We start from the raw sequence: 21373 nt of genomic DNA on the forward strand, positions 1-21373 counted from the left end.
ACGCCCACTCAATGCAAAAGCGTGTGCTCAAGTTACATCCACTTTCTTTGATTTGACTATGCTTCATCCTTCTTTTCTTTTCTTTTCTTTTCGTTTCTTTCTTTCTTTCTTACTTTATTTCATTTTTTTAAAAGTATTTCTGCCTTGTTTTTGTGGAGATATAAACAGAAGTCCTATCCCACAATGGTGAAGAATCTTGAAAAAATTCCAGGAGCATCGTGATCCGGATCACGAAATCACTTGTTCCTTTTGCCATTTCCAGCAACTCCACAAAGTTTTTACGTTTTGAGATATCCTCCTGACAGACAGACAGATTAGTAGGCCTATTAAGTATGGCCTATGAATAGAGTAATGACCATGTGATTTATCATTAAATACTGTATATATCTTATATATTATATATTATAACTAGAATAGTCAACAAAGTATTTAAAACTCATTATGACCACCAATACTGTATCCATACACGACCCTTGCAATGAGAATAATCATTTAAAAAGACTGGCTCAGGATCATCAGTAGGCCAATGCCAGGATGGCAGGCCACTATATCATTGCTCTGCATTGAGGTTTTCCTGAAACAATCAGTAAAAAGGATGGCTAATTTCAGTACACTAGGCCTACCTTCTTTTTTGTTGTTACACATGAACATAGAAATTGTCTCTACACAGTTAAAAAAAAAACTGTGTTAATTGAACACTAATTCAACACCAAGTACACTCAAGAAGATTTTGAATGGACTCTCCAAGTGTTGAATTAATACAGCTTTTTAAAAAAAAAGTAGTGTGTCTGCAGTCTCACATGAAGCCAGAAAATAGTTGTAACAACAAAACTGTTGTTACATGTGGTTCACCTCCTGAAGATGTCCTAGTGTGTATATTCACTTCATAAGTAACTTAATCTGGACAATAATTTGAATCAGTAATGAATCACCGTTGTTTATCGTCATTGTAATCATCATCGTCATAATCATCATTGTTGTTGTTGTTATAGTTGTCATCATTATCGTCACCATCATCACCATCAGCAGCAGCAGCAGCAGCAGCAGCACAATTATCTGTATTGTTGCTGTTATTATTACTTCTGATGACCATGTGACAGGCCTGTTTAATTAATTCATTATCATTATACAAACAGTCATTTGTTCCCTTTAGTGTCTTTGGAACTAAAGTGTGACTGCAGCTCTGAAAGGAAGTATAACCCTCCCTTAAAGGGGTATGCCACTATTTTGGGGCTTAATACAGTTAAAATCGTTGGCTGGGGTTTATAAAGGTGGTAAAGTGTCTTATTTTTCATGTGAAGCGTTGTCTTGCTTTAAGACAAGTTAAAAGAGGGAGTATGACGCTAAGCTAGTGAAAGTCAATGCATCCATGTAGCATTGCTACATGCTACACGGATCCATTGACTTTCACTAGCTTAGCGACATGCTCCCTCTTTTAACTTGTCTTAAAACAAGACAGCGGCTTACATGAAAAATAAGACACTTTACCACCTTTATAAACCCTGGCCAACGATTTTAACTGTATTAAGCCCCAAAATAGTGGCATACCCCTTTAAGTGAGTAGCGACTTACTGAGTAGGCCTAAGGGAGGGAAAGATGGCTACGCCACCGGTAGAAGAGACAGCAGAGGAATGTGTCAAAAAGAAAAAGTCAAAGAGGGAGAACCAAGAAAGTTTTATAGAGTATGGATTCATAGAAGCAATGGATAAAGTTCGAGCTGAATGTATATTTTGCTGTGGGAAACTGGCAAACAAAGGTTTGAAGCGGCTGGGTCACCAAAGCTTACAAGGGTAAAAATATGGGTCCCTGTAGAAAAAGGTTGGGAACCACTGCCCTAGAACATTAACACAACGAATCTGGGACATATCCATCCGTTCAAAAGTCATCTAAAATCCGTCCATCTTGAATTCATCCATCTTGACAATGTTGATCCCCAAGTAGAGTATCAACACATCAGATCTGGGACAAATCCAACCATCCGTTCAAAAGTTATCGCGTTAACACGAAAGATCTTACGCAGCAGTGGCGGACGAGGCACACACAAAACCATTACATCCCCGCTCCACGTTTCAGGGATATAGATAGGGCATACGTACATAGTACATCCATTCCACACACAGTCCTCTACAACTGTGTTGCTAGCACATCTCCATTCGCAATGTCAGTGCCCCTGTTCTTAAAGTTTAATTTGTTGAAGTCTTCTGTGATCTCCACCATGGTTTTTCCTTTTGTCTCTGGGATAAAATATAACATAAAGGCTGCGCTGAAGATGCAGTAGGCCACGAATATCAAGAAGCAGTACTGTCCCAATCCCTCCTGTTGACAAAAGAAATTCAAAAGAACGATCAGAGATGAGCAATCTGGATTTATTAGGTTGCAATCCAGTGTCACATATTCCAAATGCCCTGGTTTTACCTGCCCAATTTAACCAGGCGATAATTCAATCAGTAAAGCAAAGAAAGCTCCCGCACACTGTTCACATTTGCATGGTTTAATGCAACGTTTCGGTCTACTGACCTTCTTCAAGCAATTTGGTGACCTAGGGGTTCCACTCCTACGCACCTGACCAAGGAGGTGTGCAAGAATTCTTCACTTGATAATTCAATCAGACAATCACCTGGTTGAATTGGAGAGGTAAAGTCAGGTCATTTGGAACATGTGGCACTAGATTGTAACATGTGAATCCAGATTGCCAATCACTGTTAACGTTGTGGTGTTGTGTTTATGTTGCAATATTATCCTTGCCAGTTGGGGGAGCTGTTGCCTCTTTATTGAGGGGCTTTATCTGTAAGTGGGGAGCCATAGATGAATCTGAGAAAACATGGCAGTCATACTGTCAAGACTCGCGCTGAGTTATTTCGTAGGACACAACAAACGGTACACGCCATACATTTCCCATCACTTCTTGTCCAACGGTTATATATATGATGGACTTCTCCATAAGCTGCTAAGAACTAAGTTGAACAATACTAGAACAAATATAATATTAAAGCAGAATTTTGCATGGTTCTGTTTCTACAGTGGTGCAACTTGCCCTAGCATGTTAAGAATGAAGCCACGCCGTAAAATAGCACTAATTATTAGTGTGTAAATTCAACACTGGGAGTGTTGAGTGTTAACATCTCCTTGAGTGTACATCATGGTCCCAAAGTACCAGTAACAGCATGTTGACTTATTTTTTTAACCCATTTAAGCCTGATGCTGCATATATGTTGCATTGACCTAGGCACCTGGAGCGGCATACTATAGACGCAGCATCCAGGCTCATTCGAGAGATTTTTTTTTTTTTTAAATGAAAATGCGGATATGTTAGAGCTGAATGAACACATTCTAATGCAACAAGCATTTCATGTTTTTATGTGCTTTGGAGGCTGAGACATTCAGGTTTTTATAGACCGAGGGCACCATCTCCCAAAAAGGGCATAGACATTCACAGCGGGCATTTTTTGCAGGTGACTTAGGCTAAAATGGGTTAACCTGTTAAGACACGGCATTATAAATTGGTTGTTACCAGAATGGCAATGACCAAGTCGTAGTTCATTACTTAAGGCCCTGTGTTATGTCTTAGTATTGTAGTGCTATGGTAGTTAACGTATCAATGACTATTACAGCATGCCACTGGTGGTACGGTGTGTGCATTGAGGGGCTAAAGCTGTTTGTAAGCATCAGCATTTGTCCAATGATGTATAAGTGGCGTGGGTGATCTTACTAGAGTGTGGCTCGGGACGTTATTTTACTGTCCGAGCTCGGCCCTCAACCAACAGAAAAATTCTTGAATCCGACCCGGGCCCAAGACTAATTGCATTTTTTGTGTCCGAGCCCGACCGAAGCTCGAGACCAGTGGCATAACAATACAACCATGTGCACAGGCAAGACTATCTATGTGGGCTCCATATTCAATGATAGGCTAAATAGCCAGGATAGGCAAAGACGTTAGGATGAGGTTACATTGGCCATTAGGCAGATCATCTTACCACAATGTAGGGGAAGAGCATGCTAATTAAGAAGAGGCTGAGCCAGTTGACTGTGCCGCTGACCACGTAGGCTGACGGACGCCAGGCCTGCAGGAAGAGGTCAGCAGGTAGGCACATGGACACCCCCGCTGGAGACACCACAGGGAAACATTACATTACATTACACTGCATTACACTAGACTACATTACACTACATTACATTACATTACATTACAGGCACACGGACACCCCCGCTGGAGACACCACAGGAAAACATTACATTACATTACACTACATTACACTAGACTACATTACACTACATTACATTACATTACATTACATTACATTACATTACAGGCACATGGACACCCCCACTGGAGACACCACAGGAAAACATTACATTACATTACATTACATTACACTAGACTACATTACACTACATTACATTACATTACACTACATTACATTACACTACATTACACTACATTACACTACATTACATTACAGGCACATGGACACCCCCGCTGGAGACACCACAGGGAAACATTACATTACATTACACTACATTACACTAGACTACATTACATTACATTACATTACATTACATTACACTACATTACATTACATTACATTACATTACATTACATCACACTACAGGCACATGGACACCCCCACTGGAGACACCACAGGAAAACATTACATTACATTACATTGCACTACATTACATTACACGACATTACATTGCACTACACTACATTACATCACATTGCACTACATTACACTACATTACATTACATTGCACTACATTACACTACACTTCATCACATTACATTACACTACATTACATTGCATTACGTTACACTACATTACACTACACTACATTACATTACATTACATTACATTACATTACATTACAGGCACATGGACACCCCCCCTGGAGACACCACAGGAAAACATTACATTAGATCACATTACATTACACTACATTACACTAGATTACATTACACTACATTACATTACATTACATTACATTACATTACATGTGTCCATTGATTTTAGAAAAGTGAAAGCAAACAACCCCACTGTCATCAAGGGGCAGACCATACAGTCTGCCACTGAGTTCAAATATTTGGGGGTTATTCTGGACAACAAGCTGAGGTGGGAACAGCACACTGAGGCCATCCAAAAGAAGGGGCATGTGCAGGGAACCAAAGTGACAGGGTACTCACACGGCCCCAGGCCATAGACACAGATGATGGAGAAGATGAGTGCGATGTTGACGTAAGGAACCCAATCATATTGATCCTGTGATGGGAAGGCAGACATTTTTACTGCACATGTCAGACTTGTAACCCAAAGGTTGCCGGTTCGACTCCCAACCCGCCAGGTTGGTGGGGGGAGTAATTAACTAGTGCTCTCCCCCATCCTACTCCATGACTGAGAAACCCAGAGCATGGTACCGTCCGGCCGAACTGCTCTCTTGCGGCGCCATTGGGGGCTGCCCCCTTGCACGAGGGAGGCATAAAATGCAATTTCGTTGTGTGCTGTGTGCAGTGAACATTTGTGTGTTGTGGAGTGCTGTGTCACAATGAGCTTTCACAGCTTTCACTTTCATGTTGTCAATGAAATATTAGTCAGATAAGACAACTCTTATGGTATGACAAGGCAGGATGAGTGAGGGTAATGGCTAGACTACTTTGGGCAGGAGCCAAGTTAGCCAAAATTCATATATTTATTTTATCGAGTTGAAATTATCTTTACATGTACCGTCGATCCACCAAGGCTAAGCTCAGGCTATCCTTCACCCTTTCTTGCAAATCTGTTATTATCAGGGCTTCGAACCGGTTCAAGGAACGAAAACGAAAACCAGGAACTTTTTGTATTTTACAGGGAACAGAAACGAAACCAGAAACGTTATTATTTTTTATGTTCTGGAACGGGAACACTTATTTAAAAATAATGGTAATTAATACCGTTCCTCAAACAAAAAAAAAAGTTATTATTTTCCTGCGCACGTTACCATGACGGCTGAGGTTCATGTCCTGTGTGACATCGGACATTCTCTGACTGAATGGAGAGAGAGCTGTGGATTACAAAGTCTTCACTTCTTAATTAAGAGAAACCACTGTCATACAAAAGGACAGAGTTTGCATCGCATTATTGTAAGACATTGCAGGGAAGCGCGTGTAAAGCGCACCAACAATGTTCAGCGTTATTGGGCATCCATGGCCGCTTCAAATATGCACAAACTCACAATGTCCATCATAGTGCTCCCCGTGACCCAAGTCAGCGTGGAGCGCACATTTTCATCATTGAGGTTTATTCTCTGCTTCTCCGCTTAGGTCGTCCCTGAATGACAAAATTCTGGAGGATATTCTTTTCTTTCGCTTGAATAAACAGTTTTGAATGTAGGCTGACTCATTTGCACTTCCGTCTTTCTTGGTTAACCTCAGTTAGGCCTATGGGGAGTAATCAGCTGACAGGAACGAAATTAACCGTTCCGGGAACAATATTTTTTGGTTCTAACCGGTTCGGGAACGTCAATTTATTGGTGGAACTCAGAACCGGAAACGTTATAATTCCGTTTCTGTTCGGAACGGAACGTTTGGAAAAAAATAACGGTTCAAAGCCCTGGTTATTATATAAGCTTGTTCTTATCAAATGGGAATATTTCTTATTCTGTAATTTAACAATCTCAGTAATGTCATTGCAATGTTATAATGTTATGATGCAGTTGAGTTTTATTCTGCTAGCAGAACGTCGGGTCGCTGGTGGTCCACTTAAAGCGATGGTTCGGAGTAGAATCACCCTAATGCCATTTGAACCGTGACACCCATCCACCTTTACACCCGAAGTGTTTTCTGCCGCAGGCTTACATCAACAGAGTTGCCGTGTTATTCGATGTTTATTCCGGATAGCTTGACTCAAGCGCATATGGATCCTGGGCACCGTCTCCAAACTTTCCCCACAAAAATAACATGTCATGACACCAAACTTCTACAGTGTAACAAATGTGGTTTGTACTCACAAAATTTGAATTTGAAACTTTGTACATAGTCCAGGAGTTTATTAGTAACAACACACGAGACGATTAGCTTTTCTGCTGCTAAACATCCGTCGACGTCACTTCCTCCAGCTGGGACTTTGTTGATGGAAACAAATACACGTGAGTCCGGAAGGCGGAAAACTCAAAAAGACAGCTTGCGCTACAACTAGAAAGTAACCACTTCGGATTTAAATTTTACCACGTTTAATAAATAGAAGACGATGCCACACTCGTGCATATATCCTGGCTGTGGACTAAAACACAAACCTGCCATGCTGTGGACAGTCCCAGCTGGAGGAAGTGACGTCGACGGATGTTTAGGAGCAGAAAAGCTAATCGTCTCGTGTGTTGTTACTAATAAACTCCTGGACTATGTACAAAGTTTCAAATTCATATTTTTGTGAGTACAAACCACATTTGTTATACTGTAGAAGTTTGGTGTCATGACATGTTATTTTTGTGGGGAAAGTTTGGAGACGGTGCCCAGGATCCATATGCGCTTGAGTCAAGCTATCCGGAATAAACATCGAATAAGGTCAGATTAGACTTCTGCAACTGCGCTCGTCAAAACTCGCGTGGGAGTGGCCACGAACCAACATTGTATTCATGCATCTGCGAGTTCTGCGAGGTCCGAGGTCTCGTCGAGAGCCACATTTGAAATTGCGCGATTAGGCTACTTTCACTACATTAAGCCCATACGACTTTGTTGCTGTCGACCAACGTTGACGGAAGCACGTGAGCGAGAACTTGTTGTCACAATGTGGGTGTTATTAAATACAGCGCATTTGCAGTCGGCCACAAATATGAACGAGACGATGAGCTCGCAACGGTTTGCTCTACTAACACACCACGTGTGAGGAGTGGGGGGACAGGCAACGAGGAGGAGCTGAAGTGGGGACCTGTGCAAACTTGTGTAGAGGTGTGAGACAAGACCCATATACACACGTGAGTGAGTTGTTGACCAACCAGTTCATGGGCGCGTGACCTCGGAGGCAGTCCGCCGACGAGCGTTGAAGGGGATAAGCAACTGCAGAGGTTGCAAGATCTGACTGCAGCCGCATTCATCCCGCGATAGTTTTACACCATGTGACATGTCACCTCGTCAACGCAACGTCGACGAAATTTCGAAGTTTGACAGGAAATCTAACCGTCATGCAGCATTTTCATCCAGGGTGCATTGCTGTCTAAATGTGCATGCATGCGTTGATGACATCTCGATCGCACCTACTGTAAGCACTGCGGTCATTATTAAGCAATGTTGCTTTATATCCCGGTTAGCTAGGTATTTTCACACAAATTGCAAAGGCAATGCACTGGTATCATTATTTGACATACCCAGTCTGTTTTCACGAGCAGAAAATGCAAGCATGTAAAGACAGTTGATTCTGCCGATGTGTGTTTACATTCAGTGGAGGAACGGTAGTAAAACCGCACGCATTGTGCCACGAGTGTTCAACTGATGCATTGTTTGTTACTTAGCTTGTAGCTTCGTGTATTTACACACATTTACACACAAGGCATTAATGAAGTTTTTAACAGAATACAGCTCTGCTCTCGCAAACTACTGGCATTGCGCTGCCACAAGAACAGAACAAGGAAGTAGCGAGACGACCAATCATAGTGCCTTTTTGTCTGCGTACTCCGCGTCCGTCCGACGGATAGTTAGAATTTTTTCGAGGCGCTCGACGACGGGCGCAGAGCCTCTGAGAGGGGGGCGTGGACTCGCATAGACAGAAAACGGACGGACGCAGATTCTATGCGTCCGAAGCATAAATCTAGCTTTACTCGGCAACTCTGTTGATGTAAGTCTGCGGCAGAAAACACTTCGGGTGTAAAGGTGGATGGGTGTCACGGTTCAAATGGCATTAGGGTGATTCTACTCCGAACCATCGCTTTAAACAAAACTTAAAAAACACACATTCAATAGCAACACGTGCATACTACTTAGATTTTTTTCAGAAAATTCTTCAGGGCCCATAGTTTGAGAATCCCTGCTTTAGAAAGGTCACTAGGAGCGAGGGCTGCACAATATATCGAAAATGTATCGAAATGGCGATATCAAGAGTGTCGATATGGGATATATGAATTGCTAATATGACTTAGTTATCGCGAACAAGTAAAACATTTCTGTGCAGTCCAATCACTTGCTGAATGTCAACAAATGCACAAGATGCCTACCATGACAAAAGCCATGCCCCCCACAGACCGACAAATTAGTGACAAGAAAAACACTCGGCTATATTTTCAAATATCGTTTGAATATCGTTATCAAGGTATTGCATGCTGTTATCGAGTATCATTTTTTTTTTCTGATATTGTGCAGCCCTACTATAGGAACATTGAGTTATTATTACCTTGATAGTCAACATGCCGATCAACACAGACATGACAATGCCCATCAGGAGATAGCCATAGCCCATCAGCTTCTTGCGGCCCACACGGTCAATTATAAAGGCCTGTAGACACACACACACACACACACACACACACACACACACACACACACACACACACACACACACACACACAAGCACACTGCACTTTCTGCACTAAACCCAAACAGACACACACACACACACACACACACACACACACACACACACACACACACACACACACACACACACACACACACACAAACACACACACACTCACACACACACACACACAGACACACAGACACACGAACACACACACAGACGCACACCGCACCTTCTACCTGCACTAAACACACACACACACACACACACACACACACACACACACACACACACACACACACACACACACACACACACACACTGCTGCTGGTGTACTTGACAGACCTTTTTAATATTTATTTTTCTTCAAAATGCTACTATTACTATGTCAGAACGCTATAAAGGACTTTTTAGGAAAAGCACAAAAGCACAACAATTACCTCTTAATGTATGTCCTCTACAAGTCTTCTGTTGTCCAGTCTTGCACTTTAAATTTCTGTATGACCACTGTCTATGTCCATACTGTCTTAAGTCCATGTATAAGTACTGTCTATGTCTATACTGTCTATGTCCTTACCTAGATTAGTCTATGTCTGCATGGGAAAGCAAGAAATGTAATTTCAAATTATTTGTATGACCAGTGCATGTAAAGAAATTGACAATAAAACCTACTTGACTTGACAATTTCTGGTATTACACACACAGAATTCTGAAAACACCCCCTGTAACTGCTACGTTATTTCCTTTTGTTATTTATTTTGTGCTGTCATTTCATGTCTTTACATTTCATCTGTCTTTAATGTCCAAGAAAGGTTTTTTGTGTTTGATTTGATTTACGTCATTGGGTCATGTCAGCTGATGTTTGATTATATTGCATTGTGTATGGGCTTGTGATTTCCCTACTGATTTTGTTTTGTGTTGTATTTTTTAGGCCTACTGTCAGTTTGACGGTGGACGAAAGATACAAGATGAACGAAAGATGAACATGGATTAAAGTAATAAAAGTATTCATCCATCAGTAAGAAACAACTCTACTCAAGCGTGTTTCCTGGAGGGCGTGATGACCCCCGCCCTTTCCCAACTCCCCTTACCAATGTCACTGAACTATTAGAAGCACTTTTCCTTCTTTACACTATAATTTTAGTTCTACAACACACTTTTCCCAAAACACACAATTCTCTGGATTTGACACAATTTTCATGAAGAAAAGCCTGGGTTTTCTCATGGAACACACTATCATTCAAAATACTAAAATCGATTGCCATAGTATGTGTACTGTACTTCCTCATCACATTGCATGTGATATTGATGAAAACTTGAGTGGATGCAGTGAGAACACACATTTCTAAGACATCACTTTCATGTGGTTACCCAATATTTTAGAGTAAATTAGTGCAACTTTTTTCAAAGTCAGAAAAATATGTAAAATATTATTTCTGCCACACATTTGTGTATGCTGAGTCTAAAAACAAGAGTTCAGTATTTTACAACAGAAATATGCCCTCTGTAGTAAGTGGAACACTGAACAAACTAAGGCTTACTGTACATCATGCTGAGTATAGTGTTTTACCATTATGCACATTGTGTTCAAATGGTTCATATGAGTGTGAATTAAAATGATGCTTGTTTGTATTTTGAGAGCAAACGGTTTTGGTTTTGTTTTGAGACAAGGTGTTAATTTTTTAGAAGTGAGGGGTTTGGCATGAGCTTGTGTTTTGAGTTTTTAGATTTGTGTGTAGAGTTTTGAGAATTCGAGACATATTCCAGAAATTGTGTGTAAACAATCGAGGAAAAACTGTAATAGCATTTAATAGACTTTTGATTGCATGTACAGTGAGTCCAATATGTATTTGATCCCTTGCTGATTTTGTTGGTTTGCCTACTAACAAAGACATGATCAGTCAATAAATGTTATGATAATATGTATTCTAATATGGAGAGACAGAATATCAAAAAGAAAATCCAGAAATTAACTGAAGAGAATATATATTAATTTATTTCCATTTCATCGAGCAAAATAAGTATTTGATCCCCTGCCAACTGATTACAGTTCCGGGCCCACAGACCAGATGGGCACTTCCGATCAACTTGTCATCTGAATTAAAGACACCTGTACATACTAACATGCATAAAAGACACATTGAATCAGCAGAATCAGTCCATAGTATGAGTGAATCAGTCACACTCCAACCTCACCAGCATGGGAAAGACCAAAGAGTGGTCAAATGATATCAGGGACACGATTTTAGACCTGAACAAAGATTAAATGGGCTGCAAAGCCACAAGAAAGAGACCGAGTATTAATGACCCAGCTGTTGATGCATTTCTTCCAAAATGTGAGGAATACAAAATGACTATCCATCAGCCTGTCTGGGGTTCTATACAAGATTTGACCTTTTGTAGGGATTTGATAATCATGAGAACAGAAAGAAATCACCCTAGAGCTGTACGGGATGAACTAGGCAATGATATCAAATCTACTGGGACCAAAATCACTGAGAAAACTACTGGTAGCACTTAATGCCACAGAGGTTTAAAATCCTGTAGTGCACACATGGTACCTCTACTTCAGAGGGAACCTGTGCAGTCCCACTTGAGGTTTGCCAACGGACATCAGACTGGTTTAGGATATGATAAGGAGGTGCTGTAGTCAGATGAAACCAAAATCAAGCTGTTTGGCATTATCACAATTCAATGTGTTTTGAGAAAGAGTACTGCTGTCTATGATCCCAAGAACACCCTCCTCACCATCATGCATGAAAGTGGTATCATTATGGTTTGAGGGTGTTTGTCTGACCAAGGCACAGGACAACTTCACATCGTCAACGAATAGATGGAGGGAGACATGTAATGTGCAATCCTGAGTGCAAACGTCCTTCCCTCCACCACTACACTGAAGGGTGGGCCATTTTTGGATCTCCCAACATGACAATAATACACAAAATACAGTCAAAGCAACGAAGGAGTGGCTCAATAAGAAGCATATTAAAGTCGTGAAGTGGCCTACACAGTCTCCAAATATTAACCCTATAGTAATTCTATGGAGGGAACTGAACCGTCCATTTACCAAGCTACAGCCACAAACTATTAATGTTTTAGAGATAATGTGCAAAGAAAAATGGGCAAAAATATTTTCTACTATATGCACAAACATTGTCATCAACTAAAAGAAGCATCTGACCTCAGTGCTAGACAACTAGGACTTTGCCACAAAGCACTTTATCTTCTTTAGCTAGAGGGGTCAAATACTTATTTGCCTAAATTAAATACAAATAAATTAAAATATATTATTTTAAGTTATTCTCTGGAATTTCTTTCAGATATTCTGTCTCTCCATGTTTGAATACATATTATCATAAATTTATAGACTGATCATGTCTTTATTAGTGGGCAAACCGGCAAAATCAGCAAGGGATCAAATACATATTGGACTCACTGTATATATTATTATTATTATTATTATTATTATTATTATTATTATTATTATTATTATTATTAATTAATAATTAATAATAATAATAATAAAATGATAAAACATATTTTCAAGCTCTTTTCTAGATAGCATAACCAAGGGCAATGCATAATAATAATAATAATAATAATAATAATAATAATAATAATAATAAAATCATTTACCCTGCAACGAAAATGTATCGTACCGTGGGGTCTGAACCGAGGTAGGTTCTGAACCATGACTTTTCTATAGCCTACCGTTCCAGCCCTAGTTCATATTTAGGATTTTGCTCCTAAAGAGCAAAAAAGTCAGTGAAGGCTACTGTATGTTGAGGACACCTTACCTCAGCAGGCGATGCCATGATGGAAACGTGGATGCCATACTGGAATGATCCCCCGATTCCCAGCACCAGAGTCAACAGGTACAGTCTCCAGTACTGAGTCTATGGAGGCACAGACAGATCTCAAGCTACAATTTAAATACACCAGTAACCATACCCATTAGTCTATGGAAGAGAAGGGAAGCTATATGTAGATCAAAGACAAATGCACAAGTGTTCTCCACTCTAGTCCTGCGCCAGATGTACAGTATCTCAAACTATACACCAGGTACACTCTTGAACACTCAATCAATGAAGGCAGATGTCACCTGGCATGATGGATCCATGTTTTCCGGTTGTTGTTGACACCAAATTCTGCAGAAACCGAGACTTATCAGACCAGGCAACGTTTTTCCAATCTTCTATCATCCAGTTTTAGTGAGTCTGTGTGAATTGTTGCCTGCTGTTGTTTTATGTCCTGTCCATATCGTAAATGACCCTCTGGCTAGTCAGGAAAGACTAGTCTGGTCACTCTCCCCTTCTCCTCAGTAGAGGAGCATATTGTATTTGGGCCCTGTCACAAGTGTGTGTGATTTTTTTTTTGTTTCGTTGTGAATATCCTTTCTTTGTACACACATGTTAAAATGTGTTCAATAGGCAACATGGCATTTACTGCATCAATGACTGAATGAAAATGACCATGTATTATTGCAGACTAGAGGTCACTATATTCACACTGTTATAAGAGGGCAATGAACACCATAAAAGACAAAACTCATCCAACACACAGATTGTTCTCCCTACTACCATCAGGGAAATATAGGGCTGTAGTGGAGGGTAAACGCACGTAAACGCCGTTTACGCACCTCTGGAATTTAGGAAATAGCGTTTACCCACCTCTAAATAGCGTTTACCCACCTCTAAATAGCGTTTACGCAGCTCTTAATGGCAATTACGCACATCAAAGTTCCCTGCGCCTTGTGATCTGCCGTTGGAATAATCCAAAATAAATTTGGTGTCATTTAAAAAATATTGTTGAACATACTTAACGCTTTAGTAGGAATCATTTTCATCCACTCCAGGTTTCTCTCTACCGTTCGCAAATTAGTCACGCCCTTCTCATCAAATCTAGCCACTTCGCAACGTTTGTCCGAAAGAAGTAGGGGACAAGCCAGTGCGCCCCATGTTTACAAGCGAAAGCGCATCTGCCCGCCGGTTCTACGGACGGCAATGCCGATAGAAACGCAAATGCACGTTCGCGGTGGAGTTGGGGAAAAATCCCGCGTGTGAAGCCAGGTATGAAAGTAACCTAACACAGGAGTAAGCCTAGTAACACCACCAAATCCATCATTTAGGGAGGTACAAGTTTTGTTACACCTTGTCACAACAAGACTTAGCCTAAAAATTATTTCATGATCTGACATGTCCAAGTTATTTGCAAAAGCAATTTCTCAGAGCTAGAAGGACTCATTCCTGAGTAAAGAAATTATAAGCTTCTTCTTCATCAGCTTCTTCTTCTGTCTATTTCCTTTGCAGTTATTGATAACGCTGTATGGGTTAGCTTATGAATGGTAGGTAAAACTCCAGTGCCTCTCTTAATGGCTGCAGTGCCTATTGCTAATCTATGAGCACCATGCCACTACAAGTAGGCCCTAGCCTAGCTAAGTAGGCCTAATGGATGATGGTGGAGGGGTAAATTGTGAGGTGTCTTATAAAAATATAAGCCTAAAATGTAGCCTAATAGCACTTCATTATCAATTCAGTTGAAAACCACAAATGCTGTGTTTTTATATTTAGTTTCCAATGTTATAGCCTAATGCCATTCATCTTTGTGGGGAATGGCTGAGATGGGCCTACATGATGGTGAATCTATTTTTAAAAACCTAATGCAGAAAGTGGAATAGGCCTATGAAATTGAGCTGCATTGTTATGCTGTTGAGCTACTCCAATATAGGTGTTAGGCCTACTATCTAGGATTGTAGCAAAGGCACACTCTGCATCATATGATCACACAAATTATGTGATAGGCCTATAGGCCTAACTGACGAGATTTTAATTGGTCATTTACAGTAGACAAATGAATGTGCATGCCAAAAAGTTCTAGTGGCTTTTAAACAAATTACCATTTTGGATGCGTTGATACCGATACTTTATAGGCCTACTATCATGCCTGGCCTCATACCCATTTTCATACCTGTAGATACACAGATACACCGATACACGCGTCGCGTCGCGTCACGTCACGGTCTGTCTGATCAAAAAATTCATAGTTTACCCACCTCTAATTTGACCACTACAGCCCTGGGGAAATGGTACCGCAACCTACACATTCTGCGGTTAGTGTTAGTGTATTTATTGTCCATCAGTGTGTATGTGTGTGTGTGTGTGTGTGTGAGAGAGAGAGAGAGCGAGAGAGAGAGAGAGAGAGAGAGAGAGAGAGAGAGAGAGAGAGAGAGAGAGAGAGAGACTTGGATCAAGATCAGATCAAGAGAAATGGTGCAACTTCAAGAGGGTAAGATTCATTATTTTCCAGGTACAACCCCATGCTTTTCAAAACCTGAGGAGAGTGCGCATACTGACAATAATACCATATAGAATCTACACTGCTCAACGAGTGTAGAAATGTCACCATGTCATAACCAGTGTTGCCACGATAGCGAGACCAGTATCGACCGGGGCCCCGATACCAGAGAGAGTAGAGAGAGAGAGGTTCCATTGGCCAATTGTTTTGGTTCTATTATTGCAAGGGGGAGGGGGTAGCCTGGGAACTCCCATACTGCTTTTAGTTCTACACAACCGTTTCACTCTGAAAGACTCTCACTTGTGATTAGGTCTGGTGTTAATTATTTTACATCCAAGTAGTATGCAGCTCTTCCTATATATCTATACATCTCAAACAGAGTGGTATCGGTATGGTATCGGTATCTTGACTTAACCTGGGAAGTGTTGAAGTGCTGAAATATCATGAAATAACATGATAGTTCCTTATCTCAGAATAACGTGATAGTTGCATATCTCAGAATAACATTATAGTTGCATATCATGAAATAACATGATAGTTCCTTATCTCGGAATAACGTAATCATTTCATCACGGTTAGCATCACGTTATAGCATGATAAATATCACGTTATAACATCAAAAAATATAACATGAAACTTTTCACGTAATGACATGATACTGAGCCAAATATATATATATATATATTAGACCTTGGCGGCTCTGAGCTTCCATATACGTGAATACAGTAGATCAGCTGCTTCTGAAAGACGCAGACATGCCTGTCTTGCACCAACAACCACACAACTTGCAAAGACACTCAAATCACCTTTCTTGCCCATTTCCCTGCTCAGTTTGAACAACAGACTGACCTGACCTTACCTGACCTTACCTGACAGATCGTCTTGACCTTCCCGCCCTCTAGTACAGTAGGCTATTTCAGGGATTCTTGAGAGATGGGACGCCTTTTGAAAACCTGATTTTGAAAATGCAGAATATGCTGTTGATGGTTATATATATGTGTAGGCCTATAGGCATGTAAAAATACAGGCTCCAGGTAAAAAGGCATGTTTCACTCCTAGATTTTCGTCAAGTCCGTCAGACAGGAAAAAATGACATAATTAAATTATTATAATAGTCCAACAAGAATCTTTAGCTCTGATTTGTATTGTAATGATACTTAGTTACTTTGATGTACAATAATATGTAATATACATATATATATTAATTTAAGACTATTATTTACACACAGTTAGAAAAATTGGCATTTTCAAACTTTATCTTTTATTTTGGAACCATGAGGAAAACACCTTAAGTGGTTAAGATACAGTTAAGATACATGGTGTTATAGATCGAATGACCCTTTATTGTCTAAACAAAAAAAATGGTGAAAGAATTAGCTTTCCCCCCCAAAATATTACAAAAACACCTGAAAGTGCTGGGAAAAATCTTACGGAGTTGACAGAAAAACTTTTTGGAGCCTATTTAGTGCAAAATGTATTATTTTTCGCAGTTTATTTTGTAGTTTTGATACATCTCAAGCTTCTCTTTTAAAAAAATATATTTGTTTTGAATCAAACTTTCATTTTAACTTTTTTGTACATATAAAAATGATGTAGTTATATGCGTTATATGCACATTAATATACATATAATATGCTAAGATAACTTTTCTTTCTGTTTCTATGTTTGAAAAGAATATCATATTAGCATATTAAGCAATTTTTGGTGAATTTGTCAACTCCATAAGATTTTGCATGTCAACTCCATAAGAAAATCTTATTGAGTTGACTCTTACGGAGTTGACAAATAAACCTACTTTTCATAATAACACATGATTTTCTAACAGAAATCACCTGGTACATATGCAGTTGCTTAAGGACTTGGCAATGAAGTTATTCTAAGCTTTTAGTATACAAAATACTGAAATAATCTTTATTTTTATGCATTATGGTATTGACACATTATGGTTGTGACATAGGTGGCATAGCATGTATACCAAACAGGAAGTAGTACCAGGCTGCTTAGAGTGTGAGCTGACCACAATAATGGTGGATTTTTTTGTATTAAAAAAAAAATCTTACGGTGTTGATTAAAAGTCCGGACACAATTTTAAAAAGTATATAAAAAGGTTTATGAAACATTGTACATACATGTAGTTTGATTAATTATCCCAGTAGCTATGATGTTTGTTATATTTCATTTTAACCAATTATTATGGTATTGTCAAATTCTAAATCCTGCTTTCGGACATGGGCTTTTGAGGGTACTGATGACACACTGCAACATGTAATATAAAAAGAATAAAACTATATAAATATGTTTTTTTTTTTTTTTTTTTACAAATTTATTGTACAAAACTTCTTCTATCATTCCAGCTAATTCTGTTGCATTTATAAATTACATTTTAAGCACAAACATGAGTTTTATCTCCCGTACATGTTTTGTCCCATCTCTAGAGAATCCCTGACTTGCATACTGTGTAAGGAAAGTGAACGCCCCTGCGTGATGTTGCTGAACGCAGCCAGATGATCAGGTTAATCAGGTTAGTCTTGACCATGCTAGTACATGCCTAAATGCATTGAGTCGCCGTCATGTGATTGCTTGATTAGCTAGACATGCACTCAGAGAGTGCAGACCTCTGCCAAGGTGTCACTGTGGCGTCATCCATGCAGATTTGTAGGCTACCTACCACCACAAGTGTGTTCAGAGAATTGAGCCATCAAGTTGTTACCAAATAATATCTGTCTCTTTTAAATGACCATGTCCTCTGGTTAGCTGTGGTCTGTTCAGGTCACCTGATTGCCTGTCTGTGTCCAGTGATTGTTGGAAGATGGATTGATATGCAGGAGCAGTCTGGTCACAGCACAAGCACCAAATGCACAGAATTGAAAATCAATAAAAACAAAAATGAAGTAAGGGGATGAAAGAATGAGATAAAAGGTCAGATCAAAAAGTCAGGCCTATTATATGAAATGTTTTGTGGTGCTTGTGACTGGTTTCAGTGCACTATGAAGCAGCAAATCACTACGGACTATGCACATTGGTTGATTGATTTCTTTACAAAGTATGTCATATTTCATGTGAAGCTGCATGCATAACATGTAACATGAAAATTATATCGGGGGTCGGATAAAACATAGGTACCTCACCCTTGATCTAGCCCTACCGTGGCTGATATAGTACTCGTCTACTACATGGTCGACCTGGGTTCGATTCCCGTCCCGGGTCCTTTGCCGGCCCTTCCCGTCTCTCTCTCCCAACTCATTTCCTTTCTCTACTTCACTGTCCTGTCTGAGAAAAACTAAAGGCTTGTAAACCCCCCCCCCCCCCAAATAAATAAATAAATAAATAAATAAATACTATAATGTAATATAATATATATATAAAAGAAAGAGAAACAGTAGTCTGAAATATGGTCTCCAGCTTAATGGGACAAGCATGCAGGGCAGCATAGGGATCCGAGGGAGGCTACCAACCTCACCATTTTCACTAAGTCATTATTTATCCTGATACTTATCTGGGCATCAAGATTAGGCCTGTTTGGGTAGGTTCGTCACACAGCAAATAGGCTGTTTCACCAAAAGACTCCCTTCACTGCATTGAAGGGAGTATGCTTTTGACTGAGACCATTGTCGTAGATAAGTTGAATTTGATACTTTGTGCTGTTGCTATACACCATAGGTGCTGCATCACAAGGGGGGCAGACCTTTTTGACCTCTCAAAGACTAAAGTGGAGGTGCGAAAACACCCCAATAATAACTCCAGCACGGAGACAGAATTGCCTCTGCCAAGCCAATTATCTCGTATAACCAGTCGTCATCAAAGGCCGTTATCCCGCTTATCTGCCGTTATGTCAGGGTACTTTTTACAATCTATTATTGTCTGTAGCCTAAAGCTGTAGGAACCATGTTAACTGCACCAACATCTAGTGAATGTCGCTATGCGGGCGTCGAACTTAAGACACGTCTAGACGAAATCAGAAAAGAGAATTCCGTTGCGTGGGGAATTTGTGCATAATCCAAGCCACTTATGCTCACCACAAAACCTTACCAAAACAGTGGCAAGAAATATGTACTGTGCTGTGTTCTGTCTAGTTTAAACTAAACCATGCTGGTTTTAGGCCATAGAGCCTACGGGTATGGACAGCTGCAGGATTTGGTGGTGGTAATGGAAGCCGACATGGGTGGGGGACAAAGGAGTCAGCTGTCTTGGGCCCATGGAGAAAGGGGCCCCAGAATTTGGTCCTCATTGCATTGTATGTATTGGGTGGTGGTGGGCTTTCAGATGACTGTCCTGGGCCCCACATAAATCTGTCAATGCCCCTGGTGGTTACCGTATATGCTTCTTAGTATATGGAAGTCAACACAGATGCTTCAAGTTCACACTCAGGGCTGGACTGGGGTGAAATAGAGTAGGGCCTGGGCACTTTTGGCTTAAAGGAGCCCCCAATAATTAGCGGTGCAGAACTGACTCACCAGTGGGCCCTGCACCCTTTTGGGCCCCTATTTTCAGAAAAGAGGGGCCCAAAAGGGTGTGGGGCCCACCGGGAAATGCCCGCTATGCCAGGTGGCCAGTCCAGCCATGCTCACACTACAGACCTCCAAGGGCAGTCGGGTTAAAAGCAAAACAAATACATCAGCCATCGCCAAACTCTCCATGTCCCTATTGTTTTGCTTGTCTTTGCCTGTTATCCCGTCATTGTAAAGAGGTGATGCTTCTTCCCTGAGCATTTAGATGCCTCAAAGAGCAACATCTGGTGTTGACTTAGTACTTTAGAGCACATCACTGGTTAGTTTAAGTAAGGGTTAACGTTCGGCGAGAAGGTCGCTACCGTGGAATAGCAGCACGACAGAGAGAATCTTTAGACCCCGACGCGGAGCTGCTTTGTGCTGCTATTCCACAAAGCGACCGACTCGCCGAAAGTTAACCCGCTTATTATATGGATATACTTAAATGATTCACACATGCGGGGACATTTCTTTAGACCTATTTAATGTTAAGATTGTTGCTGCGCAAAACAAAACAGTGCCGTTGTGGAACACCGCTAGGCAACAGCTAGGTAGGCTAGCCAGGACAACAGGTGTTGTCTATCACAGCAGCTGATTAGAGTGACAAAAGACCGGACCCCCTGCGGAGTGATATGAAACATTCGCTTTAGCCACTGACTTGTATAGCCTACAAGCCAGTGGCTTTAGCAGTGAACGTCTTGTTGCCATTGACAGCGGTAGCCAGGACAACGGGTGCTGTCTATCACAGCAGCTGATTAGAGTCTTGTTGAAAAGTCGCTTTAGCAGTGAAAAGTCTTGTTGCCATTGACAGCGGTCTGTTATAGACCAACCCGTCCGTTATCGAAAAATAACAGACGTCCGAACGTTGGGGAGCCCCGTTGAAATGAATGGAGCATTCGACAGATGACGTCACAACCATATAATAAGTAAGGGTTAACGTTCGGCGAGAAGCTCGCTACCGTGGAATAGCAGCACGACAGAGAGAATCTTTAGACCCCGACGCGGAGCGGAGGGGTCTTGTTCTCTCTGAAGTGCTGCTATTCCACAAAGCGACCGACTCGCCGAAAGTTAACCCGCTTATTATATGGATATAAATGATTCACACATGGCGGG

At 40.7% G+C, this 21373-nt stretch overlaps 1 protein-coding gene across 1 annotated transcript; it reads right to left on the reverse strand.

Annotated features, from left to right (window-relative positions):
- Positions 1–1823: 1823 nt before the first annotated feature.
- On the reverse strand, positions 1824–13599 carry LOC134464247 (solute carrier family 2, facilitated glucose transporter member 9-like). The gene is made up of 6 exons (XM_063217725.1): positions 13582–13599; positions 13277–13375; positions 9354–9455; positions 5183–5258; positions 3975–4102; positions 1824–2316 (listed from the first exon to the last, which is right to left on the reverse strand). The coding sequence occupies exons 1-6, from the start codon at positions 13597–13599 to the stop codon at positions 2125–2127; spliced, it is 615 nt and encodes a 204-aa protein (XP_063073795.1). The 3' UTR covers positions 1824–2124.
- Positions 13600–21373: the final 7774 nt, after the last annotated feature.

The sequence above is a fragment of the Engraulis encrasicolus genome, chromosome 2, assembly GCF_034702125.1.
Source record: "Engraulis encrasicolus isolate BLACKSEA-1 chromosome 2, IST_EnEncr_1.0, whole genome shotgun sequence".
NCBI classification, from domain to species: Eukaryota; Metazoa; Chordata; class Actinopteri; order Clupeiformes; family Engraulidae; genus Engraulis; species Engraulis encrasicolus.